The sequence below is a fragment of the Hyla sarda genome, chromosome 4 (genome assembly GCF_029499605.1).
Source record: "Hyla sarda isolate aHylSar1 chromosome 4, aHylSar1.hap1, whole genome shotgun sequence".
NCBI lineage: Eukaryota > Metazoa > Chordata > Amphibia > Anura > Hylidae > Hyla > Hyla sarda.
Window position 1 is genome coordinate 18,326,031 of NC_079192.1, and position 24,379 is coordinate 18,350,409.

The 24,379-nt window shown below is 44.0% G+C and overlaps 1 protein-coding gene across 1 annotated transcript in view; it reads left to right on the forward strand.

Annotated features, from left to right (window-relative positions):
- Positions 1-24,379, forward strand: part of LOC130367587 (uncharacterized) — a 95,181-nt gene that overhangs the window by 12,662 nt on the left and 58,140 nt on the right. Inside the window, exon 3 of the mRNA XM_056570097.1 lies at positions 7,184-7,573. Within this exon, the coding sequence (XP_056426072.1) occupies positions 7,184-7,573 (390 nt within the window). The remainder of the gene's footprint in view (positions 1-7,183; positions 7,574-24,379) is intronic.

Below are 24,379 nucleotides of genomic sequence, written 5' to 3' on the forward strand. Positions count from 1 at the left end.
ACTCATATCTGACACGTCTCCTAATCCCTGTCTTGATGGGTTTGTGGTACCCATGGATTGACTAAAGTAAGTGTGTTTTTATGCTGGGGATCGCCCCTAGCAATGGACTACAAGGGCAGGATCTGCTCCCCCAGTATAAATGCACAACCGCATTTGGCACCTCCAGCCATTTGAGACCACGTTTTTTGTTGTTTGTCTAAATTTATACTTGGAGGTGTGCAAACTCCATATGTAATGCCCCTTGAATATTTTCCAGGCAGCAATAGGGTAGCACCTGTGAGGCCAGGCACCTAGCCAACTCAGGTGGGGCTCGCAGCTTGCCTCCCCCCCTCCCACTGTATGTGTACTTAGCCACGCTGGAGGGTACCTGGGAAGAGGTTGTGAGTCGACCGAATGCTGCCGTAATTGCCCACTGGCCCCTGTTTTGCTTATCACGCACAGGTAGGACTAACGTAGGTCCCGTGCCATTTTGAGAAACCTTGGCGTTGGTGTGCGGGCTCCGGTGTGTCCTTCATATAAGGATACACTGGCGAATGTCTCAATTTTAACATCAGTGTTGAGGGATAGCCAATGTCATTGTATACATCTACCACAGTAGTGCACCCATATTCCTGTATTGTAAAGTAAGTGTGTGAAAAAAGTGGTTTTATGTATCAAACTATTTCGTCCCCTATTGTTATACCTGCCACTAAAACCAATGAATCTCCATCTTTTCTTCTTACTGGCTCTGTCACATGGTGCTTGCAAGTTCCAATAAGAGTACCCCCTATTTTTTAAACATATTCGTAGCTATTCATATTCCCTCTGAAGAATGGCTTTGTCTAAACAAATTATGTCTGAGGCTGCACTATTGCCCAAAGGTAATATTTTGAACAGCATGTCGGGGGTGACACGGAGAGGCACGCATAATGGAATTACTGTCAGTCTCCTTCCTGTAGGGAGCAATGATAATTTTGTTACCCCTTAATGACAAAGAAATTAATATAGTCTTTACTGAAATGGTAAAACCTCCAATTTAAAGGGGTACTATTTTATTTTTTCAATGAACTGGTGCCAGAAAGTTAAACAGATTTGTAAATGACTTCCATTTAAAAATCTAAATCCTTCCAGTACTTATTATCAGCTGTTTGCTACAGAGGAAATTATTTTCTTTTTGAATTTATTTTCTGTCTTGACCACTGTGCTCTCTGCTGACACCTCTGTCCATGTCAGGAACTGTCCAGAGCAGGATAGGTTTCTATAAAATGGCCCACCCTCTGGATATGTTAGAAAAGGATTAGACAAGGCAACAATAATACAGATTTCCCAGAAATTCCTGAAAACTTTGGCAAAGAAGTGCAAATATTTCACTTCCATAGAAGCTCCCCTGGACAGAAGAAAGAACTCACCATCAAACAAAAAAAAAAAAATATTATAAAAAAATTCAGTGGCTAAAATGAGAAGTTCTTTCAATTCAGGGGGTATCTGCCAAAGTGCTTAAGATGATGGGAAATGAATGATGGGGTACAGACAAACAACATCACACATGACCCATGACAATCCTTGCTCCCAGCACATATTTTCCAACATCCCTATCACATATATCATGTCCCTACATCATGTAAACAAACAAAGAAAACATAATTGCAAATTTGTGAGGCAATCCTTTTTTCCTTTTTCTGGGTTCACCAAACATTAAAAATTACATTTCAACTTCAATTCGGCCGATTCGTCAAATTTTCTGAAAAAATTTGGTTTGGTCCGAATTTATTCGAGGTGAATCACTATTAATACGGCTATTTCTGGCCTACAGAGAGGCTCAATAGGGGTGTGGAACACTTTGCCTTGTTCTAACACGCATAGGGTGTGTGCTGTGTTAGTGAAATCATATTGTCATTCAGTATGACATGCAGATTACAGGCATCGCTATTAGAATCACTGCCGCAGAGCATCTGGATGTGGCAGATTGTTTGAATGTCATTTTTATTTAATTTTATTTGAAATTATTTTAATTTTTTGGTTACCCATTCTGGTGAGCATCGAGCTGGCGGTCCGCCGTGAGGCGAGCTACCACGTGTTCCAGCCCCTGCCTCTCAGTGCACCCCCCCCCTACTCTGAGTGTCCACTTGAAAAGGGAGAGACTGCAGTACCAGAAACTTAGACAGGAGCACATTCAGTTTCTGTGCCATTGGATAAGTGGGCGCATAAAGCTAGAAGTGGCTGCAGTGAAACAGCTCGTATTTGTATCTTAAAATTGAGCTGGCGGTCCTCCGCCAGGTGAGATACCACCTGTTCTTGCCCCTGCCTCTCAGCGCATCCTGACTGTGAAAGTGCAAATGTATCATTTAATCAGTTATGGTTCATTGTTATCACTCGATTTTTTGAAATTTAAATTAAAGATTTAATAATAAAATGTGTGGTTACAAAAGACCAAATCCAACAAGGAGTTACATGTCACATGGTGGCACAATGACAGAGTCTAGAGGTGGCAGTAGCATGAGTAGATCATAATCTGGCAGAAGGACACAGCCTGGAATTGGCGGCAGCATGAGGAGACCAAATGGCCTCAAAATCCCTAAGATAAAAATGGCCTCAAAATCACTAAGATAACATTTTTTTAAATAATGTATAAGCAGCATGCGGGGACCACATAGTGGCTGAATGACACAGCCTGTAGTTGGCGGCAGCATAAGGAGACCATATAGTATCTGAATGACACAGCCTGGAGTTTGCGGCAGCATGAGGAGACCATATAGTGGCTAAATGACACAGCATGGAGTTTGCAGCAGCAGGAGGAGACAGTACAGTGGCTGAATGACACAGCGTGGAGGTGGCGGCAGCATGAGGAGACCATATAGTGGCTGAATGGCACAGCCTGTAGTTGGCAGCAGCATGAGGAGGACATATAGTGGCTGAATGACAGCGTTGTGGTGGCGGCAGGATGAGAAAACCATATTGAGGCTGAATGGCACAGCCTGGAGTTGGCGGCAGCTTGAGGAGAACATATTGTGGCTGAATGACACAGCCTGGAGGTGGCAGCAGCATGAGGAGAACATAGGGTGGCTGAATGAGACAGCCTGGAGGTGGAAGCAGCAGCATCAGGAGTCCTGAAAGTCGTGCGGTGGGTGGCAATACCAGTACCCAGTGACGAAGGTGGGTAAAAAAAAGGTTTGATGCCGAGGAATGTTTGTAACTGTGGAGCAGCACCTTAAATCTGTTTTGCACTATACATATTTGTGAAGTGTTGGTGTGGCACCATGGTCAATCTACTCTGATGCATCAGGCATTAGTGGGTTGAAATCCTGGCTGATAAATGCCTGATTCATCTTCAAAAAAAGGTCAGTCTCCCCCCATTTTTCGTGGACAGACGAGTTCTCCTTGGGTTACTATGGCCCCCGTCGCACTAAACACCTGCTCTGATGACACACTTTGGCCAGGCAGGACAGCTTTTCCATGGCAAACTCTGCTAGTTGTGGCCACAAATCAAGTTTGGTGGCCCAGAAGTCCAGCAGATCTTCAAGGTGTGTTGGCATGGGCATGCCAAGGTATGCTACCACCTGCTGGTTCAGGTCCTGCTCCATGTCTACCTGCTGCTGATAATTTGCTTCACTATGCGGGTGAAGAAAGGTACTCATCAGTTACTGTAGACAGGCTGCTGCTGATGAAGTTGGTACTGCTCCTGCCACCCCACCCCTCCCCACAGCCATGGCAGTGGAAGGTCAGCGCACAGGGCCCCCCAAGTCAGACTTGCGAGAGGACGGATGATGGCGCCTATAGACATCGGCTAACAGACTACATAGGATGTCTCTGTAGTAGGTCAGTTTGTCCTCCCTCTCAGTGGGTGTAAAAAAGGCACCCCATTTTGTGCCAGAAGCGAGGGTCCAATAAGGTGGAGAGCCAGAAGTCATCCTGCTGCCGAATGGTGACAATTTGGTGGTCACTACGCAAGCAAGTGAGCATGCATCGTGCCATTTGTGCAAGTGACAACCAGATTGAACACGTTTGCCATGCAGAGCGCATGGCTCAACCGTCGCAGCGCATGAAAGATGTTCTTCCCGTTGTCAGTCACCATGGTTCCCATTTCCAGTTTTTGTGGAGTAAGCCATGCTCCGATGTCTTTATGAATGACTTTTAGCAGTTCCTCCCCTGTGTGACTACGTTTGCCAAGGCAAACCATGTGAAGAACAGCGTGACACACATGGTATGCTGGAGGGGCACTGAGACTTATCTGGGCAGTGGAGGCTGAGAACACGGTGGAGGATGAGGAGGCTGAGTCGCACAATGTCACAGGACCAATGGCCTGAGAGCATGGAGGAGGAAGTGGCGTGACCTGTCCAAGTTGCTGTTGTGGCTGTGCAGGAACCATATTCATACAGTGGGCCGTAACGGACATGTATTGTTCTTGACCATAGTTACAGCTCCAGATGTCGGCGCTGCCGTGCACTTTGGTTCACACCGATAGGCTCAAGGACTGGCCCACATTCTAATCCACAAAATTGTGCAGGGCTGGTACTGCCTTCTTCTCTGCCTGACATACTTAGTGCGTATATGAAGAGAGTACAAGACACTTCACTACGCCTAAGACAGTATTTGTCTAGAACATCAGCAGGTGTGTACTTTTGGCTGGCCTTTAGGATTTTATCAGGAACAAAATGGTACACCACGTAAATGTACGTATGTGGTATGCACTTATGAGGGGAGAAAAATGCGCTACAGTACGCTTAAAAAAGTATTTTAGTACAACAACCAGCCAGTGCGTACTTTTGCCTGGCCTTTCACAGTATCTAGGCCCTTGAGAGTTTAACAGGTTCAAAATAGTACACCACTTAGATATAGGAATGTGGTATGCACTAATGTGGGCAGAAAAATGTGCTACAGTACGCTTAAAAAAAGTATTTGTGCACAACACCAGCAGTACACACCAGTGCTGCTGCACACAGTAACTGTGTACTACACCCAAAATTGCACTTTCTCTCTTAATCTCACTCCGTTCCCTGTCAGTGCTTCAAGGCAGGATTTGTGCTTGAGGTGAATCACTGCTGTTCTTCTGTGCAACACACTGCTCTCTGTCCTTCTCTGTAATAGAATGCTGTAGACAGTGACTGGGAGGTAAATCGCTGCAGTAAGAGTGTTTTTCTGTGAAACACAAACTGCTCTCTGTCCCTCTCTCTGTGCAACAGAACGCTGACTTGACTAGGAGGTGAATCGCTGCTGGAAACAGTTTTTCTGTGCAACACACAGGGCTGTCTGTCCCTGTCCATCTCTCTGCAGTGTAATGAATGAAGTGACTAGCAGCAATATGGCTGCTGATTATATAGGGCTGTGACATCACGGGAGTGACTGGCTGGTGATAGGCTACATCCTGCATGTGATTCAGGGAAATCCCACCTACCCTTGTTCCTGCCTTCCCAGGATTTCTTGCCCCATGTCCTGACATGTGGATCCACCATTTTAGATGCCCTTGAGCCTGGACCACACTAAATGGAGTTTAAAGGGGTACTGCAGTGGAAAACTTTTTTTTTTTTGTTTGTTTTTTTTGTTTTAATCAACTGGTGCCAGAAAGTTAAACAGATTTGTAAATTGCTGCTATTAAAAAATCTTAATCCTTCAAGTACTTATTAGCTGTGGAATACCACAGAGGAAATTATTTTCTTTTTGCAACACAGTGCTCTCTGCTAACATTATGACCACAGTTCTCTCTGCTGACCTCTCTGTCCATTTTAGGAACTGTCCAGTGCAGCATATCTTTGCTATGGGGATTTTCTCCCACTCTGGACAGTTCTTAAAATGGACAGATGTGTCAGCAGAGAGCACTGTGGTCATGATGTCAGCAGAGAGCTCTGTGTTCCAAAAAGAAAATAATTTCCACTGTAGTATTCAGCAGCTAATAAGTACTGGAAGATTTAAGATTTTTTAATAGAAAAAATTTACAAATCTGTTTAACTTTTTGCCACCAGTTGATTAAAAAAAAAGTTTTCCACGAGAGTACCCCTTTAATGAAGCGATATGCACAATAGAATCGTGGCAATATTCGCATTCGTTGCAAATTGAATTTACCCTGAAATTCGTAACGAATTCAGATTCGTCAGATTCGATTCACTCATCTCTAATTTTATTGGCCATTATGATTACGACTATTCCAAATTTATGTAATTTTTGATATGTTTTATTACTTTAAAAAAAAATTAATAAAATGCTTTGCATTGCCATGTTCTGACCCCTATAATTTTTACTTTTATGTATACGGAGCAGTGTCAGAGTTTTTTGCGCAGTGGCCTGTTGTTTTTATCAATACCATTTAGAGGTAGATTAAACTTTTTGATCCCTTTTTATTCCACTATGTGTAAGATGTATGTGGATTTAATCGATTCTGTCTTTTGTTTTTGTTTTATTTTTTCCTATGTTTTATTTTTAGTTTTTTAATGTAATTTATTGTACAGCCGTGGTCTCCAAACTGTAGACCTCTGTCTCTTGTCGTTGGCTGTAAGGGCAATCTAAGAATTGTAGTTTTGCAACAGCGGGATGTCTACAATTTGGAGACCAATGCTGTACAGGGTCAATAATGATATATCTTAACAGTTGGGGATAAGAAATATGTAAAAAAAAAAAATTGGAGCTTAGATTTTTTTTTATTCGAAAAATTTAAAAAGGAGGGTGATTCAGGTTTTTAATAGGGTAGAGTATTACATTGATTGCATTGCATTGAGCTGTGAAATTGGTGCTTCATTAGTACAGCCTGTCTGTGGTATTAGCAAATTTTTCATTGCAGCCAAGGTGACGCTCAGGGGGCCTCTAACTGCCATGACAACTAAACAAGACCCCTTCACGGGGAATCAGGATGATACCATTCTACACAAGTTATTACAACTGTGACTACTACCCTCATCATACTATTCCCGGTCTCCACATGTGTACTCACTGAAGGTATTTTGTCTCCTTCCACATTGTCCTTACAATGGGCGTAGGTGCTCTCTTCTCTGGGACAGGAGTCCCTGCTCTTGTAGTAATTTGCCCTAAATGAACCTCAGTAAATATGGATTTGGAAAAATGTTATTTCTTTGGGAAATTCACAGCAAATTCGTTTTTGGTTTTACATTTAATTAATTCATCTTGCAGAGTTTTGTTCTAAAACTCTTCAATATTAAAATGTATTATTAATTTACAATTTCATTTCTCTGTCATTTTTCCATGTGGTTTATTCCAGGGACTTGTTGGACATCAAATCATTATTGTATTTACCAACCAAAAACCGTCCATGTGAAGGAAGGAGATTCAGTCACCATCCCATGTACATACACCTATCCTGAGCGCTACGGAGGGGAGTCACAGATTATTATATATTGGGGAGAGAGTAATGGATCTTACTGTTCTTATATGAAGAAAAATATCACAGATAATTCTGGGAATGTTGTAGATGAGTATAAAGAGCGGATCTCTAGAGTAACCCATCCTGATCACCGGACAGAGTCTCTCATAATCCGAGGACTGAAATATACAGATGGAGACAGGTTCTGCTGTACAGCGACTATGTATAGGACTGTAGGTGATCCATACATCTGGTCTGACTTTTTTGGGACCTCTCTCATTTTTGAAGGTAAAAATACATTTTATATTGTATGAACGAAAAACCTTGTCATTTAAATTATTAGTGTTGCACGCGCATCTTGTATGAATCCATCTGTGTCCATCCTCCTCTTGGTGCACTTGGCAGCTTCCCTCATCGTCTTCACAACAGCCCTGCACATTGCAAGGCTGTTTATCAGGAGGTGAGAGCTCCGGACCAATCAACTCAGTGCTGGTGTTCACACTTTCCTGAGGTGACCTCCTGTTTCCTGACCTTTGACTGTGCTTTGACCATTCTCCAGTCTGATGATTTTTTCTACGCCATTATGTAGGCATGACCCATTGCCTGTCCTGACACTGACCTGGTCTGTGATTTTGTTTGACACTCCAGCAGTTAGGTCAGTTTAACCCCTTAAGGATGCCGGGCGTATCCATACGCCCCCGTTTTAAAGTCCTTAAGGACTGAGGGCGTATGGATACGCCCGTGGGAATTCCGTTCATCGGGCGGGGACCGGACCGGGGTTACTGCTGATATCTATCAGCAGGCACCCCGTGCAAACCCCTGGGGGGGTCCCGAGACCCCCTCATGTCAGCGATCGCCGCAAATCGTCGGTCAATTCAGACCAACGATTTGAGGCTTTTCCGGGTCAATCAGGTCTCTGGTGACCCCGTGACCCGGAAAAAAAGGCTGAATGGGGCTGTCCGAGACAGCCCCATTCACCCTTACCCAGCAGGAGTGAGGTGGCACAGGTGCCGCCTCACGATCACATGATTGATCGGTCGGAACGACCGATCAATCACGACCCTGCTGGGCGGCGATCGGGACGACGAAGATGGCAGAGATCGGAATCGGCGGAGGTCTCCTACCTTGCCCTGGTCCGGTGGGGTCCCCTCGGGATCAGTGGCGGCGACAGGTGCAGCAGGATCGGCGGCAGCAGCGGTGGCAGCCCCAGCGGAAGGAACCAGCAGGAGGTGAGGCCTGGTCACTTCTTGCTGTTGCTCAGCAACAAATCGCAGCATGCACAGGCAAAGGGCATGCTGGGAGTTGTAGTTTTGCAACAGCTGGAGTTCCAAATACAACTCTGAGCATGCCCTTTGATAGTCTGTGCATGCTGGGGGTTGTAGTTTTGCAACAGCTGGAGGCACTTATTTTCTATGAAAAATTGTGCAGCCAGCTGTTGCAAAACTACAACTCCCAGCATGCAGAGACTACCAAAGGGCATGCTGGGAGTTGTAGCAGTGTGCCTCCAGCTGTTGCAAAACTACAACTCTCAGCATGCCCTTCGGCTGTCAATACATGCTGATTGTTGCAGTTTTGCAACAGCTGCACACACATTGGTTGTGAAACTGAGTTTGTTAGCTAACTCAGTGTTTTGCAACCAGTGTGCCTCCAGCTGTTGCAAAAATACAACTCCAAGCATGCACTGAGATACTGTACATGCTGGGAGTTCAAGTTTTGCAACAGATGGAGGCACACTGGTTGCGAAACACTGAGTTAAGTAACAAACTCTGTGTTTTGCAACCAATGTTCCTCCATCTGTTGCATAACTACAACTCCCAGCATGTATGGTCTGTCAGTGCATGCTGGGAGTTGTAGTTTTGCAACAGCTGGAGGTTTGCCCCCCCCATGTGAATGTACAGGGTACATTCACATGGGCGGGTTTACAGCAAGTTCTGCTGCAAGTTTGAGATGTGGCAAATTTTCCGCCGCAGCTCTAACTCCCAGCGAGAAACTCATTGTAAACCTGCGCCCGTGTGAATGTATCCTAAAAACACTACACTAACGCATAATAAAGGGCAAAACAGTACATATACACATACCCCTAGTCCCCCCCCACTCCAATAAAAAAAAAAAAAAACGTATTGTACGGCAGTGTTTCCAAAACAGAGCCTCCAGCTGTTGAAAAACAACAACTCACAGTATTGCTGACAGCCACTGACTGTCAAGGTATGCTGGGAGTTTTGCAACAGCTGGAGACACCCTGTTTGAGAAACACTGCCATAGGGAATTTTTGTGGCGGATTCAAATACCCTATTTAGTCCTCAAATGTGCATGGCGCTCTCTCACTTCAGAGCCCTGTCGTATTTCAAGGAAAGAGTTTAGGGCCACATATGGGGTTTCTCCATACTCGGGAGAAATTGTGTTACGAATTTTGGGGGCTTTTTCTCCTTTTACCCCTTATGAAAATGAAAAGTTGGGGTCTACACCAGCATGTTAGTGTAAACATTTTTCTTTTACACTAACATGCTGGTGTTGCCCCATACTTTTAATTTTCACAAGCGGTAAAAGGAAAAAAAGACCCCCAAAATTTGTAACGCAATTAATCCTGAGTACGGAAATACCCCATATGTGGGCGTTAAGTGCTCTGCGAGCGCACAACATGGCTCAGGAGTGAGAGAGTGCCATGTACATTTGAGGTCTAATTTGGTGATTTGCACAGGGGTGGCTGATTTTACAGCGGTTCTGACATAAACACAAAACAATAAATACCCAGATGTGACCCCATTTTGGAAACTACACCTCTCACGGATTGTAACAAGGGGTATAGTGAGCCCTAACACCCCACAGGTGTTTGACAAATTTCCGTTAAAGTTGGATGCGAAAATGAAAAAAACAATTTTTTTCACTAAAATGCTGGTGTTACCCTACATTTTTCATTTTCACAAGGGATAATAGGAAAAAAGCCCCCCAAAATGTGTAGCCCCATTTCTTCTGAGTAAGAACATACCCCATATGTGGATGTAAAGTCATCTGCGGGCGAACTACAATGCTCAGAAGAGAAGGAGCGACATTGGGCTTCTGGAGAGAGGTGTCTGAAATTGAAGGCCATGTGTGCTTAAAAATCCCCCATAATGCTAGAGCAGTGGACCCCCCCCCCACATGTGACCTCATTTTGGAAACTACACCCCTCACAGAATTTAATAAGGGGTGCAGTGAGCATTTACACCTCACAGGTGTCTGACAGATTTTTGGAACAGTGGTCCGTGAAAATGAAAAATTTTACTTTTCATTTGCACAGCCCACTGTTTCAATGATCTGTCAAACGCCAGTGGGGTGTAAATTTTCACTGCACCCCTTATTAAATTCTGTGAGGGGTTTAGTTTCCAAAATAGGGTCACATGTGGGGGGGTCCACTGTTCTGACACCACGAGGGGCTTTGTAAACACACATGTCCGCTGACTTCCATTCCAAACAAATTATCTCGCCATAAGCTCAATGGCGCTCCTTCTCTTCTGAGCATTGTAGTTCGCTAGCAGAGCACTTGACGTCAACACATGGGGTATTTCCATACTCAGAAGAAATGGGGTTACAAATTTTGGGGGGCATTTTCTCCTATAACCCCTTGTAAAAATGTAAAAGTTGGGGGAAAACCAGCATTTTAGTGAAAAAAAATTAAAATTTATTTACACATCCAACTTTAACGAAAAGTCATCAAACACCTGTGGGGTTTTAAGGCTCACTGGACCCCTTGTTACGTGCCTTGAGGGGTGTAGTTTCCAAAATGGTATGCCATGTGGGGTTTTCTGCTGTTCCGGCACCATAGGGGCTTCCTAAATGTGACATGCCCCTAAAAAGCTATTTCAGAAAAATTCACTCTCCAAAGTCCCATTGTTGCTCCTTCCCTTCTGAGCCCTCTACAGCGCCCGCCGAACAGTTGACATACACATATGAGGTATTTCCTTATTCAAGAGAAATTGGGTTACAAATTTTGGGGGGCTTTTTATCCTTTTACCCCTTGTAAAATTTGAAAAACTGGGTCTACAAGAACATGCGGGTGTAAAAAATGAAGATTTAGAATTTTCTCCTTTACCTTGCTGCTATTCCTGTGAAACACCTAAAGGGTTAACACACTTACTGAATATCGTTTTGAATACTTGGAGGGGTGCATTTTTTATAATGGGGTCATTTGTGGTTTTTTTTTTTAATATGAAGACCCCTCAAATCCACTTCGAAACTGAACTGGTCCCTGAAAAATTCCGATTTTGAAAATTTTGTGAAAAATTGGAAATTTGCTGCTGAACTTTGAAGCCCTCTGATGTCTTCCAAAAGTAAAAACATGCCAACTTTATGATGCCAACATAAAGTAGACATATTTTATTTGTGAATCAATATATAATTTAATTTAATTTTCTTTACAAGCAGAGAGTTTCAAAATTAGAAAAATGCTAAATTTTTTAAATTTTCATGAAACTTGGGGATTTTTCACCAAGAAAGGATGCAAGTAACAATGGAAATTTAGCACTGTGTTAAAGTAGAATATGTCATGAAAAAACAATCTCGACCCAAAACAATCGGTAAAAGCATCCCAGAGTTATTAATGCTTAAAGTGAAAGTGGACAGAATTGAAAAAAAGGGCTCAGTCCTTAAAGGGGTACTCCGCCCCTAGACATCTTATCCCCTATCCAAAGGATAGGGGATAAAATGTCATATCACCGGGTCCCGCTGCTGGGGCCCCCCGGGATTGCCAATGCAGCACCCCGCTGTCATTACTGCACAGAGCGAGTTCGCTCTGCACGTAATGATGGGCAGTACAGGGGCCGGAGTATCGTTAAGTCACGGCTCCGCCCCTCATGACGTCATGGTCCAACCCCCCTCAATATGAGTCTATGGGAGGGGGCATGGTGGTCGTCACGCCCCTGCCATAGACTTGTATTAAGGGGACGGGCCGTGATGTCATGAGGGGCTGAGCCATGACGTCACGCTGCTCCGTCCCCTGTATCACCCGTCATTACGCTCAGAGCGAACTCGCTCTGTTCAGTAATGACAGCGGGGTGCTGCAATGGCAATCCCGGGGGTCCCCAGCAGCGGGACCGCGGCAATCTAACATCTTATCCCCTATCCTTTGGATAGGGGATTAGATGTCTAGGGGCGGAGTACCCCTTTAAGGTGAAAAAGGGCTCAGTCCTTCAGGGGTTAAGGACTAGAGATAAAAGAACTTTTCAAAAGTTTGCTTTGCAGAACACGCCGAACTTTCGGACAATGTTTGGTTCACGATGAACAAGTTCTACGCAATACGGTAATGAAATAAGCCTCAATACATATATAACACTACTTTAGAGCCTATATCTCTGAATAGGTCACCTAGGTATGTATTTAAGTAGTTTTAATGTTGTGGCTAATAGCTTGTTTAACCCCTTAAGGACAAAGCCCATTTTGAACTTAAGGACCAGGCACTTTTGTTTTTTCCTCCTCCCCTTATAAAAATCATAACACTTTCAATTTTGCCCCTACAGAGCAATATAATGGCTTTTTTTTTGCGCCATCAATTGCACTTTGTAATGACATCAATCATTTAATAACAAAATCTACCAAACCAAAAAATATATATTTGTGGGGTGAAATTGAAAAAAACCTTATCTTTATTCTGTAGGTCCATACCCAACAAGGATACCCAATTTATGAATCTTTTATTTTACTACTTAAAAAAATTATAACTGCATGCACCAAAATAAGTATGCTAAAAATTGTCCTCTTCTGACCCCTATAAACTTTTTAATTTTTCCGCAAACGGGCTATATGAGAGCTAATTTATTTTGCTGTAGTTCTGTAGTTTTTATTGGTACCATTTTTGTTTTGATGGGATCTTTTTAATAGCTTTTTTCAAATTTTTTTATGGTATATGAAGTCAGCAAAAAAGCACACTTTTGGACTTTTTTTGGTATTTTTTTACGTGTAAGCCATCGACCGTGTGGTTTAGCTAACCTAATATTTTAATTGTTCAGACATTTACACATGCGGCGGTATTATATCTGATTATTTTTAATAACATTATTTTATTTAAAAAATGGAAAAAGGGAGGTGATTCAAACTTTTAATAGGGAAGGGTTAAAGGACAAGTCTCACAGTAAACAATTGTTCAGCTTTCAGTGCAGAAGGTAAAGTTATACAGGTTTGTAAATCACTTCCATTACCAATACTGCTTAGAAACAAGCTTTATCTGCATTCTTCTGTCTGACAGGAAAATCAGCTGTTCCAGGTTTTCATGACTTTCGACCCCCTATTCAGGCTGTTATCAGCAGCATCCCGGGGGCCGTGACGTGACAATTACCCAGAAAACCCCTGTGCTGCAGAGAACTGCCTGAGCTCGGGCTTAGCCCCTCCCATCTGATGAATATTCACACTGTCCTCCCTCTGTTCTGCAGTGATTGGCTGAGCAGCACTGCCTATATGCCGGCTGATTCAGATCATAGTTCTCTCCCCTCTCCTTGCTAATGTTTTTACACTGAGAACGGAGGAGAGGGGGGAGGGGAGGGAGCTGTCACACTGAGCACTGGGGAGAGAGAAGTGCAGGGCAGAGAAGGGGGGAGGTGATTGTGCCACTGTAAAGCTATTTCATTGAGAGGAGGAGGGGGAGGGAGTGATTTTACAGTGTAAAACTGCAGCTTCCACTCCAGGGTCCCTCTCTCTGAGCACTGAGATTACATTTTGTTTCCTCGTGGCCACCCTGCTGTCTGGGCTATGATTGGAGCTCAGTGTTATGTGACCACCCTGCTGTATAGGGCTATGATTGGAGCTCAGTGTTATGTGGGAGTGAGCTAGCAGAGCTGTGGGAGTGACTAACATAAGATAGGGGTGGTAACAAGTTCTCTGCTCAGGCAGCTGAGAGCAGGAAATGTGAGCAGTGCATGCAGGGAAATGTAGTCTTTGAGATCACAGGCATAGCCACCATAACCAGGAAGTAACTGGAATTTATGAGCTGAATAGCCGGTGAATGGGGGGCGGAAAAAAAATCACAAACATGTCAGAGAGGTGGTAGGTGAATATACTATGGAATGGCTAAGTATTTTTTTTTTCTTTGCTGCATGGGATATCTTCTTTAATTCACTTTTATTCCCTTTTTTCTTTTACACTATTTTTTTTTAGCCCCCATAGGGGGCTATACCATGCATTCTTCTGATTGCATACACTATTCATTGCTATGCCATACCATAGCATAGATCAGTGTTATCTTTTCTCTGCTGCTCTAGCCTACATAGACCAATTGGACGTGAGGAGGCAGGTAAGGGCCCTCCTGTCATCCACTAAGCAGATCAGGACCCGCAATGTCACCACCGATGTCCCGATCAGCTCCATTCATCTACCGGCAATGTTATCCTTGCATTTTAGACATCACAATCGCAGCGTCTAAAGAGTTAATGCCGGGCATTGGCCTGATTGGCGGTGCCCGGCATTAGCCATGGGTCCTGGTTGCCCATAGCAACTGAGACCAGGGCATACAGATACACCCTCGGTCCATAAATGGGCACTGTCAGATACAATAATATTTGATATGTTATAAAGCATGCAAAAATAATGGCCCATATATATCAAACTGTGTGGGAGAAAAAGTGGAGAGATTTTCCATCAACAACCAATCACAGCTAAGCTAACAAGCTCTGGTAAAGTGAAAGCTAAGCTGTGATTGGCTGCTGTGGGAAAATCACTCAATTTTTTTCTCTCACACAGTTTGATAACTCTTTTCCAATATGTTTTGCAATTGCTTTCATCAGAAAAAATTTCAGCATTTCATACTGAAAAAGCCAGTCAAAAACTGGCCACTAGGAGTCCCCCTGCCTCCTGGGACACATACCAGTCCTGCAGTGTCCAGTGGTCTTCAACATGTCATGGACACCATGAGTGATTGACAGTGCTGCAGGCAGGTCCAAAGATGATGTGCTTACTCCAGGCCCTCTGTGAGTCAGAGCAGAGTGAGGGAGGGGGAGGAGGGGGGAGGAAAATGACTGTCAGTGTTAGCAGACTGTTGGACTTAGTAGTGTAGCCAGCGGACAGCAGGGATTAATGGACTAATAATACTTGTAGCCATGCTTTGTAATGCAGTTCCATGTGCTTATGAAATGGCCTATGTACCCTGGCTATGCCTTACTTTCTTTTTGCAGAGATGGCATTGTGTATGGTTTGCTTTATCTGGTAAGATAGTAAAGAATTTCCACTCTGCAAGATACTATCCTCCTAAACGACACAACCTCTGGAAGACAGTAAGAACTTTTGCTTGCTGATGTGGCTGCTACTACTGCCACCAGGAACTCTGCTGCTGCTGCTACATGTACTGTTTTTTTGTTACTGCCACCGCATTCTTACTGGCAGAGAACATGGTAGGGGTTCTCTGTCCCCTACCATGTCTAATAATTCCTTCTCCAGACATATTATTTATTGAAAAATATTTGAATGTTAGTAAAATAAAAGAAGTCAACGACACCAGGTCATCTCTTGCAAGTAAAATCTTCCTTTATTTAGGTATAGCAGGACATAATGAGAGGTGGAACAAGGCACCGACAAACACTAGTTTCGCGTCATGTGACGCTTTGTCAAGACATACAGGGAGGAGATGGAGCCCCGTTCATATCCTCCCTCTAGCCCAGTGTTTCTCAAGTTCAGTCCTCAGGACCCCCTAACAGGTCATGTTTTCAGGATTTCCTAAGTCTTTCACAGGTGATATAATTATGGTCAGTGAATCAGTCATCACCACAATTATATCACCTGTGAAAGACTGACTAAGGAAATTCTGAAAACACGACCTGTTAGGGGGTCCTGAGGACTCAACTTGAGAAAAACTGCTCTAGCCAATCATAGCTAGGCAAAATAATTAATACAAAACGTACACAGCATACAAAGTTTGTATAAAACAAAGATAAAACAGTTACATATGAAATTACAAAAAGTATGATAAATCATTACGATCATTCAGGCTGAGAGCACCTTTTGTCTTTGTCCAAATGATCAACTTTGCCGGTGCCTGTAAGAGTCTGGTAGGACGATCCAGACCCCCATCTGCCTGCATAATTCTCTGTAAACCTAAAAATTGTAACGCATTGCTGTTTCTTTTGTGCACCTCTTTCACATGTGTAATAAAGTGAGGGCAGCCTTTTCCAGTTCTGATCAAGTTAACATGTTCAAGGAATCTATGGAAAAGAGAACAGATTGTTTTACCAATATAGAACAATTGGCAGGGACATAGCACAGCATACACAACAAAATCAGATCGTCAGGTTATAATATCCGTTATTGTGTCATTAATGCCGCCCAATTGGATACATACAGAGTCCTCCAACTGTTAACAAAAGGAACAATGAGGGACATTTATCAATGTTTGCTTATGTATTCTTTTTTTAGTAATTTTTTCCTTACTTTTTTTTTGCTTATGTGTAACTTATTTATCAACTGGTTTCAGCCTGTTGATAATTTTCTTTCACGTAAGCAATTTTTCCTTTTTTACTTTGGTAGTAGCTTTTTCTGCTCCATGTTTGAGCTGGAGTAAATTTAGTCAATTTTCAACCCTGTTGCGATTTTTTTTTGCGCAGTTGCGACTGTCGCAGTTAATAAATATCTGACTACCCGTAGTCCATTTTAAAATTATTACTACGTAGTTAATTTTTGGAAAACTTGCTTTTCTCGCTTTCCAGTCAAAATGTCGCACGAAAAATCGCGTAGTCGCAGTTGCGACAATTTTGTGACAATTATAGTAAAGAAAACCTGACTAAACCTGTTGATAAATGTCCATAAATGTTTCCACTTAAAGTTACCATTGTTGCAATTGTTGTGATTCCTTGGGAGTGACTGTCTAAGGAATTACATCACGGGAGGTTCTTCTGTAATACTGTGTAATTCAGCATTAGCCTGAATGATATGCCAGTTCTTACGAATACAATAAATACGAATTGGCTTGCAACTTGGTGAGTGCCGGGACTTTTTGTTCTATATGCCTATTTTCTCCACGTGCACCACCCACCACAGAAGTGCCGACTCTTTTTCCTATAGTTCTTACGAATAGTCTGTCTGATAATATCTGTCATAGGGCTATGTTCAAAGGAGAAAATAGCCTGGGTCATTTTCAATTTCGTACCGTCTCCACTCTTGGACACTAAGTCATTTCTCTCCTTTTCCCTTGCCCAAGAGATTGCCTTCCAAATCACTTGTTCCTCACATCCACGGTGCCTTAGGCTCAGCATTAACTCACAAGATTGCTCAATCAACGATCCATAGTCAGAATTATTCTGTCACAGATGGAGAAATTAGCCATATGTTAGTGACCTTGTCACATGACTAGGGTGGAAACTTTTGTATTGTAATAACGAGTTAGTGGCAGTTGGTTTTCAAAATCCTTTTATAATGAGGCCTGACTCAGAGGACTGTAGAGTAACGTCTAGAAATTGGACGTCTACATCTGAGAAATGTGAAGTAAATTGCATGTTCAAATTGTTTACATTAATGTATGTAACAAATACATCAAACTCTTCCTTTGACGCCGACCAGATGATCAAGCTGTCCTCAATGTACCTGGACCAATGAATTATGTTGTTTCTAAATGGATTATTAGGGGTGTAGATAAACAATAGAATAAGTTGGTGCCACTGGAGTACCCATCGCGGTCCCTGTCCGCTGGGCAACCCAGCTGTCACCAAATTGAAAAAGAGTTATGCTCAAGAATGAAAGCCAAAGCCTCTCATGTGAATTCAATACATCCCAGATCCTTCCCGGATCGTAACAAAAATGACCTGACTGCATTTATACCGTCTTGGTGACGTTTCTGGGTGCACAAGCTGACGATATTTATAGTCGCCAGCCTCTTCACTGTTTGTAGCAATGCCTTTGTGTGAGCTAAATAGGGCGGGACAGATTTCAACAATGGGCGCAGAAACCAATCAAAGTATCGGGGCAGGGGCTCAGTTAAATGATACCTCCGGGATGTACAAATTATGCCCTATCCTAAGCATAGGGAATAAGTGTTAGATCGTGGGAGGGGGCGACTGCTGAGGCCCTCCGTGATCTCCTGAACGGAGCCCCGGCTCCCTGCATGGAACGGGCATTTTTGACCACCGCTGGCTGACACGCCCCCTCAATACAGTTCTTTGGCAGAGCTGGAACACTACCTTCGGCAATCTTCGGCTCTGCTATAGAACTGCTTGGAGGGGTAGTGTCGGCCGTAGCTTCGTGCTATGGTCGAAAATGCTCGTTTAATGCAGGGAGCTGGGGCTCCGTTCGGGGCCTTTGTGCCCCCCGCTATCTAACACTTATCCCCTATCCTAAGGATAGGTTATAATTTGTATATCCCGGAGGTATCCTTTTAAGGAGCCCCTACCTGTCACGATTGGTCTACCTGGGGTTTAATCTGAGAGAAAAATTGGTCTGGGCCATCTCCTGAGGAATCGCAACAATTGGATACAGCAGAGCCTACCCAAAGGTAACTTTAAAGGATAAGTCTCATGCATAAAAACTTTGGATAGGGGCTAAGTTTTAGATCGCAGGGGGTCCGAGTGCTGGGGCCCCCCGCGATCTCTCGTACCCCATCCAAAGCGGAGGCTGCCACGCACCCTCCATTAAGCTCTATGGAAGAGCCAGAGGTTGCCAAACGACTCTCCCATAGAACTATATGAAGGGGGCATGGCGGCCTCCGATTTGGGCAGGGGTAGTGACGCGCTCCTGTGCTACAGCATGATTTTATGCATGGGACTTATCCTCTAACCTCTTCATGACCCAGCTAGTTTTGGCATTCATGACCCAGTCCATTTTTTCAATGCTGATATGTGTTTCTTTAAGTGGTAATAACTTTTAACTGCTTTTACCTGGCAAAGTGATTCAGAGACTGTTTTTTCGAGACATACTGTACTTTCCATTAAATTTTTGTTGATACATGAAGCGATTTTGGTGAAAAACTCTAAAATTTGAAAATATTTCATTTCTCTATGTTTGAAACTCTCTACTTGTAAGAAAAAATAGTCATGCCAAATAAATGTAGTTATTAGTTCACATCCACAACATTTCTACTTTATGCTGGCATCATTTGTTAAACATTTTTTTTTTGCATTTTTAAGACATTAGAATGCTTGTATTATTATATACATGAGGTCTGCACAAACATTTTTACACTTGTACACTTTCTGCCTAAATGCATGCTCTATATAACTCTAATGCAGTCATGTGAAACTATATGGTGCAAGGACAGAAAAAAAACCTGCATTTTTACTCCCCTAAGACATACAATGCATGCCGGTTATTAGTACCCAAATGCATAACTTTACATTGAACCTCATTTGCCAAGGAGACCATGATGACATATAGCCAACTGAGAGGACTGGTGGGGATGATAAAGAGAAGTTTAAAGAGAAGGATGTCAGTAGGTCTTTTAGTCTGAGCAGCTCAGAAGCAAGAGATGTTGACAAAGGTGCTGAATCTGAAGGCTTGAGAGAAAAATATTCTAGGAAAGGGGCACAGTCGGGTGGTGATGTATCTAGTTATTTACGGTATCCTGCCGTGTGGAAATTCTTTACTATGTCACCAGTGACAGGAAAGCAGGCACAGTGCCATATCTGCAAAGACAAAGTAAAGCACAGCTAATGTCAAAATTTAGGAATTAGGCCTCTACATCAGCCCAATCATGTGGCACAGAGGGTAGGCCACTCCATGTAGTTGTTTGTGTGCAGCACAATACAAGCAGTGAAAAACTTGACAAATCTCAATTCTTTAAACTCCTGCTGTCCGCTGTCTACAATGAGCCTCTGTTGTTCACCATCACCGTTGCTGATGCTACTTCCAACCAGGCCTGCTGTATGCTACTATGGCTTTGTGGTAGGCCTCTGAGGTAGGAGTAATCGGGGTATTGCTTCAGTATATCAGGGGTTAAGGTTAACCCTATAGTTTGTGACGCCAGGCTGAGGGCTAGTATGCTGAGATAATTCTCCGGCCTATCGCCGCCCTTCCCAGAAACGACAGGTGCATGGGAATAATGACTGAAGGTCCACAAGGTAGTTGAACTTGAACTTGGATAAACAAAGGCTTGCGGTACATCCAATGAACAGTAACAGTCTCATTCAAACAGTCTCTATACACTTCAGTGACTGACAGTTGTTGCGGACCTTGACTTCTGTTATAAGTCTCTGAATTTAGGGTTAATTTTGAAGATCTGTCCAGATTTAGGGGATAGATAAGGTCCGGTAATCTTGCAGAGTGCTTAGGGATTGATACACTCACAGTTAAAGGGAACCAATAATCAGATTTTACCCTATATAACGCTTGGCAAAGCGTTATATACGGTAAAATCTTTATCCTCACCATCCCCGGGGGACACTCCTGCCCCCAGGGATGGTGAAGATATGAACTTATAAACTAGTCCCCACCGGCCCCGTAAGTAGTCCCCTGGGCGGGGAGCTCCTTTTATCTAGTCCAGTTACTTCGGCCAGCAGTGACGCCCCCTAGGCTTGATTGACGGGTCGCGTCATTGCTCTGCTCCGTCTGTTCAGTAAGCAGAATGATGATGCGGCCCATCAATCAAGCCGGGGGGGGCGTCACTGTGGACCGAAGTAACGGGAGATGGTAAGAGGAGCTCCCCGCCCAGGGGACTACTTACGGGGCCGGCGGGGACTAGTTTATAAGTTCATATCCACGCCATCCCCGCAGGCAGGAGCGTTCCCCGGGGATGGTGAGGATAAAGATTTTACCCTATATAACGCTTTTCCAAGAATTATATAGGGTAAAATCTGATGATTGGTTCCCTTTAAGAAGAGATCAGCCGTCGCCGCAAGGCTCAGGCCTAAACTCACTGAAGACAGCTGCGCAGAAATGTTGCTTGCTTGACAACCCAGGAACAAGAGCACGAGCAATGGCCGCCGCGCCCTTATATGGGCAGGGGCGGGGCCGTTTTGATTGGTCCAAGTCAACTGTCACTCACCGTTACAAAGAATGATGGGTGCAATACGTCACAGGGACCTCCAAAGGTCCTTAAGCAAAAACCATAGAGTTTACCTGATCACGTGACCCACAGGTCCTGCTACGCTCCGTACAGGTAATTAACTAATTATATACATTATTACCATTATATTTATATATATCCTGAATAAACTGTTAGCTTAATGACTATCTAGATGAGAGGTGGCAAGGGGCAGACTAGACAAGAAGGACCCCGACGTCCTAGGGACTCTGGCTATGGGGACCTATACACAGGTACAGTATAGGATGCGGTACCGGGACACCACAACTCCCTCCAGTAAACCACTATGCCATGATGGTTGCTGGAGCAACCTCCAACTGGCTGGTGCAAAATTTGAAACATGTATCTTCTTTAAAACCCTGCTGTATGCAGTCTACTACAATTCACATTAGTCAACCACTATGCCACCACCATCACCCTCGATGGTGCAACCTGCTGCCAGGCCTGGGCTGTCTGGCTGGGGCAAAATTCAGCCAGGCCTGGGTTGCCTGGTGCGGGCAAAATTAGAGAAAAAATTATTTTATCCCTGTTTGATGCTTAATCTTGTCTTTAAAGGTTTATTGAGAACTTGTGACGGATTCAGTGATGTGCTGGCTATTTTCAGGAAAGAGTGTGATTGGTTTAGACATTTGTATGTTTTTAAACATGCCTTCCTCCTTGACCTACAGTTCCAATATGGTCAGCCTCCACACCACCTCCTGTTACTTCCAGCCAGGTCTGTGTCACCTGGATGGCAAAATTCGAAAAAGATCTTTACCAAATGACACTGATTACACAGCACTATTACCAATTCTGCTGTACACTATCGTCTACTAGTAACATCATGTCTGTTGTCTCATGCTGTATGCCATTAATAGAGATGAGTGAATAGAAGTTGAGGAACCTGAATTCGTTACGAATTTCCAGAAAAATTTGATTTGCAACGAATGCGAATATCGCCGCGATTCGATTGCGCGAATCGCTTAATTAAACTTCATTTTACAGCATTCCCGGCTATTGGAGGCCTAAAATGGCAGATCCACGTGTGAGTACATGCGGCAGGGGATTGTGGGAGGGTGGGAAACAGCGGCGGGAATGAAGGTAAGCGGGATGACCCTGAATCACATGTGAGATGCAGCTTATCAGCATTCATTGACCCCTGTGATGTCAAAGCCCTATATAATCGGCGGCCATCTTTCCTCTCTTCATTTCATTTATGCACTCAGAGATAGAGAGAACGGGATTGCGTATGTCTGACTAGCTTATACCAAAGCGTTACACTGCAACTGCTAGTCACATCAGCATTAGGGAAAGGCAGGAGTGCAGAGTGCTGTGCTGTTACTCTGAGAAGGATCATTGATTGCTAAACCTCCTATTCACGTTATTGAGCATTGCAGCAGAGAGGGGCAGATAGCTGTCAGCTGCCTCATACAGATCTCCAAGCTGCCTGAACTTTCTGAAGCATCTTATCTCCTCATTTTTCAGCCCAATTGAGTTTTTTTTTTTTTGCTTCACAAATCTTCTGCTTCTCAGAATTGTGTGACAGAGTGCAATTTAGGGTTTAATCCCTGTATATTTTTTTATTGTGGTGCTGCACTGTTGGGTCCTGCTGCTGTTCACAAATGCATTATTTTTCAGCAGACTGTAGTGCATTTGTCTGCCCTCATACGTGCATAACACATGCCTACATCAAAGCAGTCTACTATTCTGTATCTGTAACAAGTCTAGATACAGGGAAAGTCCTAACTCCTGGCAAAAGTAATCAACTGCTGGTGTTTTTTTAAAAATACTTATTTTTTCTGCGTATAGTTACACATATTATTGCCCTCATCAGTGCATACCAAATAGGTACATCCAAGTAGTGTAACATTTAGTACCTGTTAATCTGTCAAGGTGCTCCATACTGTCAAAGTCCAAACAATAGTATTCACCGGCTGGTGTTTTACAAAAAAACTGTTTTTTCTTCGTATAGTTGTGAATATTACTGCCCTCATCAGTGCATACCGCATACGTACATCCAAGTATTGTACCATCTTGTACCTGTTAATCTGTAAAGGGCCTACATACTGTGAAAGGACAGCCTTAAGTAATCACCTGCTGCTGTTCTAGACAAATACTGTTTAAAGAGTAGTGTAGAGTATTGTAATACCTTCATAAACGCACTAAGTATGTCAGGCAGAGAAGTGCCATGACGTGCACAGAGGAGTGTCAATGGCCTAAATACTTCAGGCAGAGTTGGCAGCAGACTTGGGGCGAGTTGCATAAGGAGTCGCAGCAAGAGGCCTGAGCTCCCGTTATCAGCCAGCGGCCGTGTCTCGACCAGCAACCCATCTGCTGTCGTTGATTGGTTAACACGCTCATCCACATCATCACAAGTTACATCTGACACCCCCAGTCAACAGTCGGTGGGTTCCTCAGACACAACCCTCAGTTGGCATGGCCCGGGAGCAGTCCCTGTCCTCCCATTGCCTTTGTCCTATGCTGTTTCCTCTCCTAAAGAAGTATCTTATGCTGTGGGTTCAGCTCCACTATTTACTGAGGACAATCTAATAGAGGACAGTCAGCATCTACTGGACAGCCAAGAAGGGGAGGAGACATGCGCCACTTGCTCCGCTAGGCGGCCAAGTAGTGATGCAGAGAGTGACGTGGGAGGCGGTGTTGCAAGGTTTCAGGGTCCTGAAGCAGACACTCTTGGGGAACCTGAGGAGGACATCAGTGACGTGCACACACCTGTTGATGATGATGAAGCCGATCGCAATTGGGAGCCGGGTGCAGAAGGGGCTTCATCATCATCAGGATAAGAGAGTTGCAGGTTGCCCTTGAGGCAGCAAGGCTGTAGCACGGTTGGCAGTCAGCGTGGTGGCAGGAGTTGAAATTCAGGAGCCAAACGTGCCTGGGGGAGACAACCTGCTTCGCGGCAGCCTACCTTTCTGGGAGGTAGTGGAACAGGGGTTCCTGGAGACGGCGCCAGTAGCAGTCAATTAGTGAGGACTGCAGGTGGGAAAATCAGCTACTCGGTGGTGTGGAAATTTTTCATAAGGCATCCGGAGGAGGTTCACGTAGCCACATGCAAGATCTGTCGGCAGAAGGTGAAGCGTGGCCAGGGTCCCATTGTCGGCACCACTGCCCTGCATCAACACATGCTTCGCCACCAA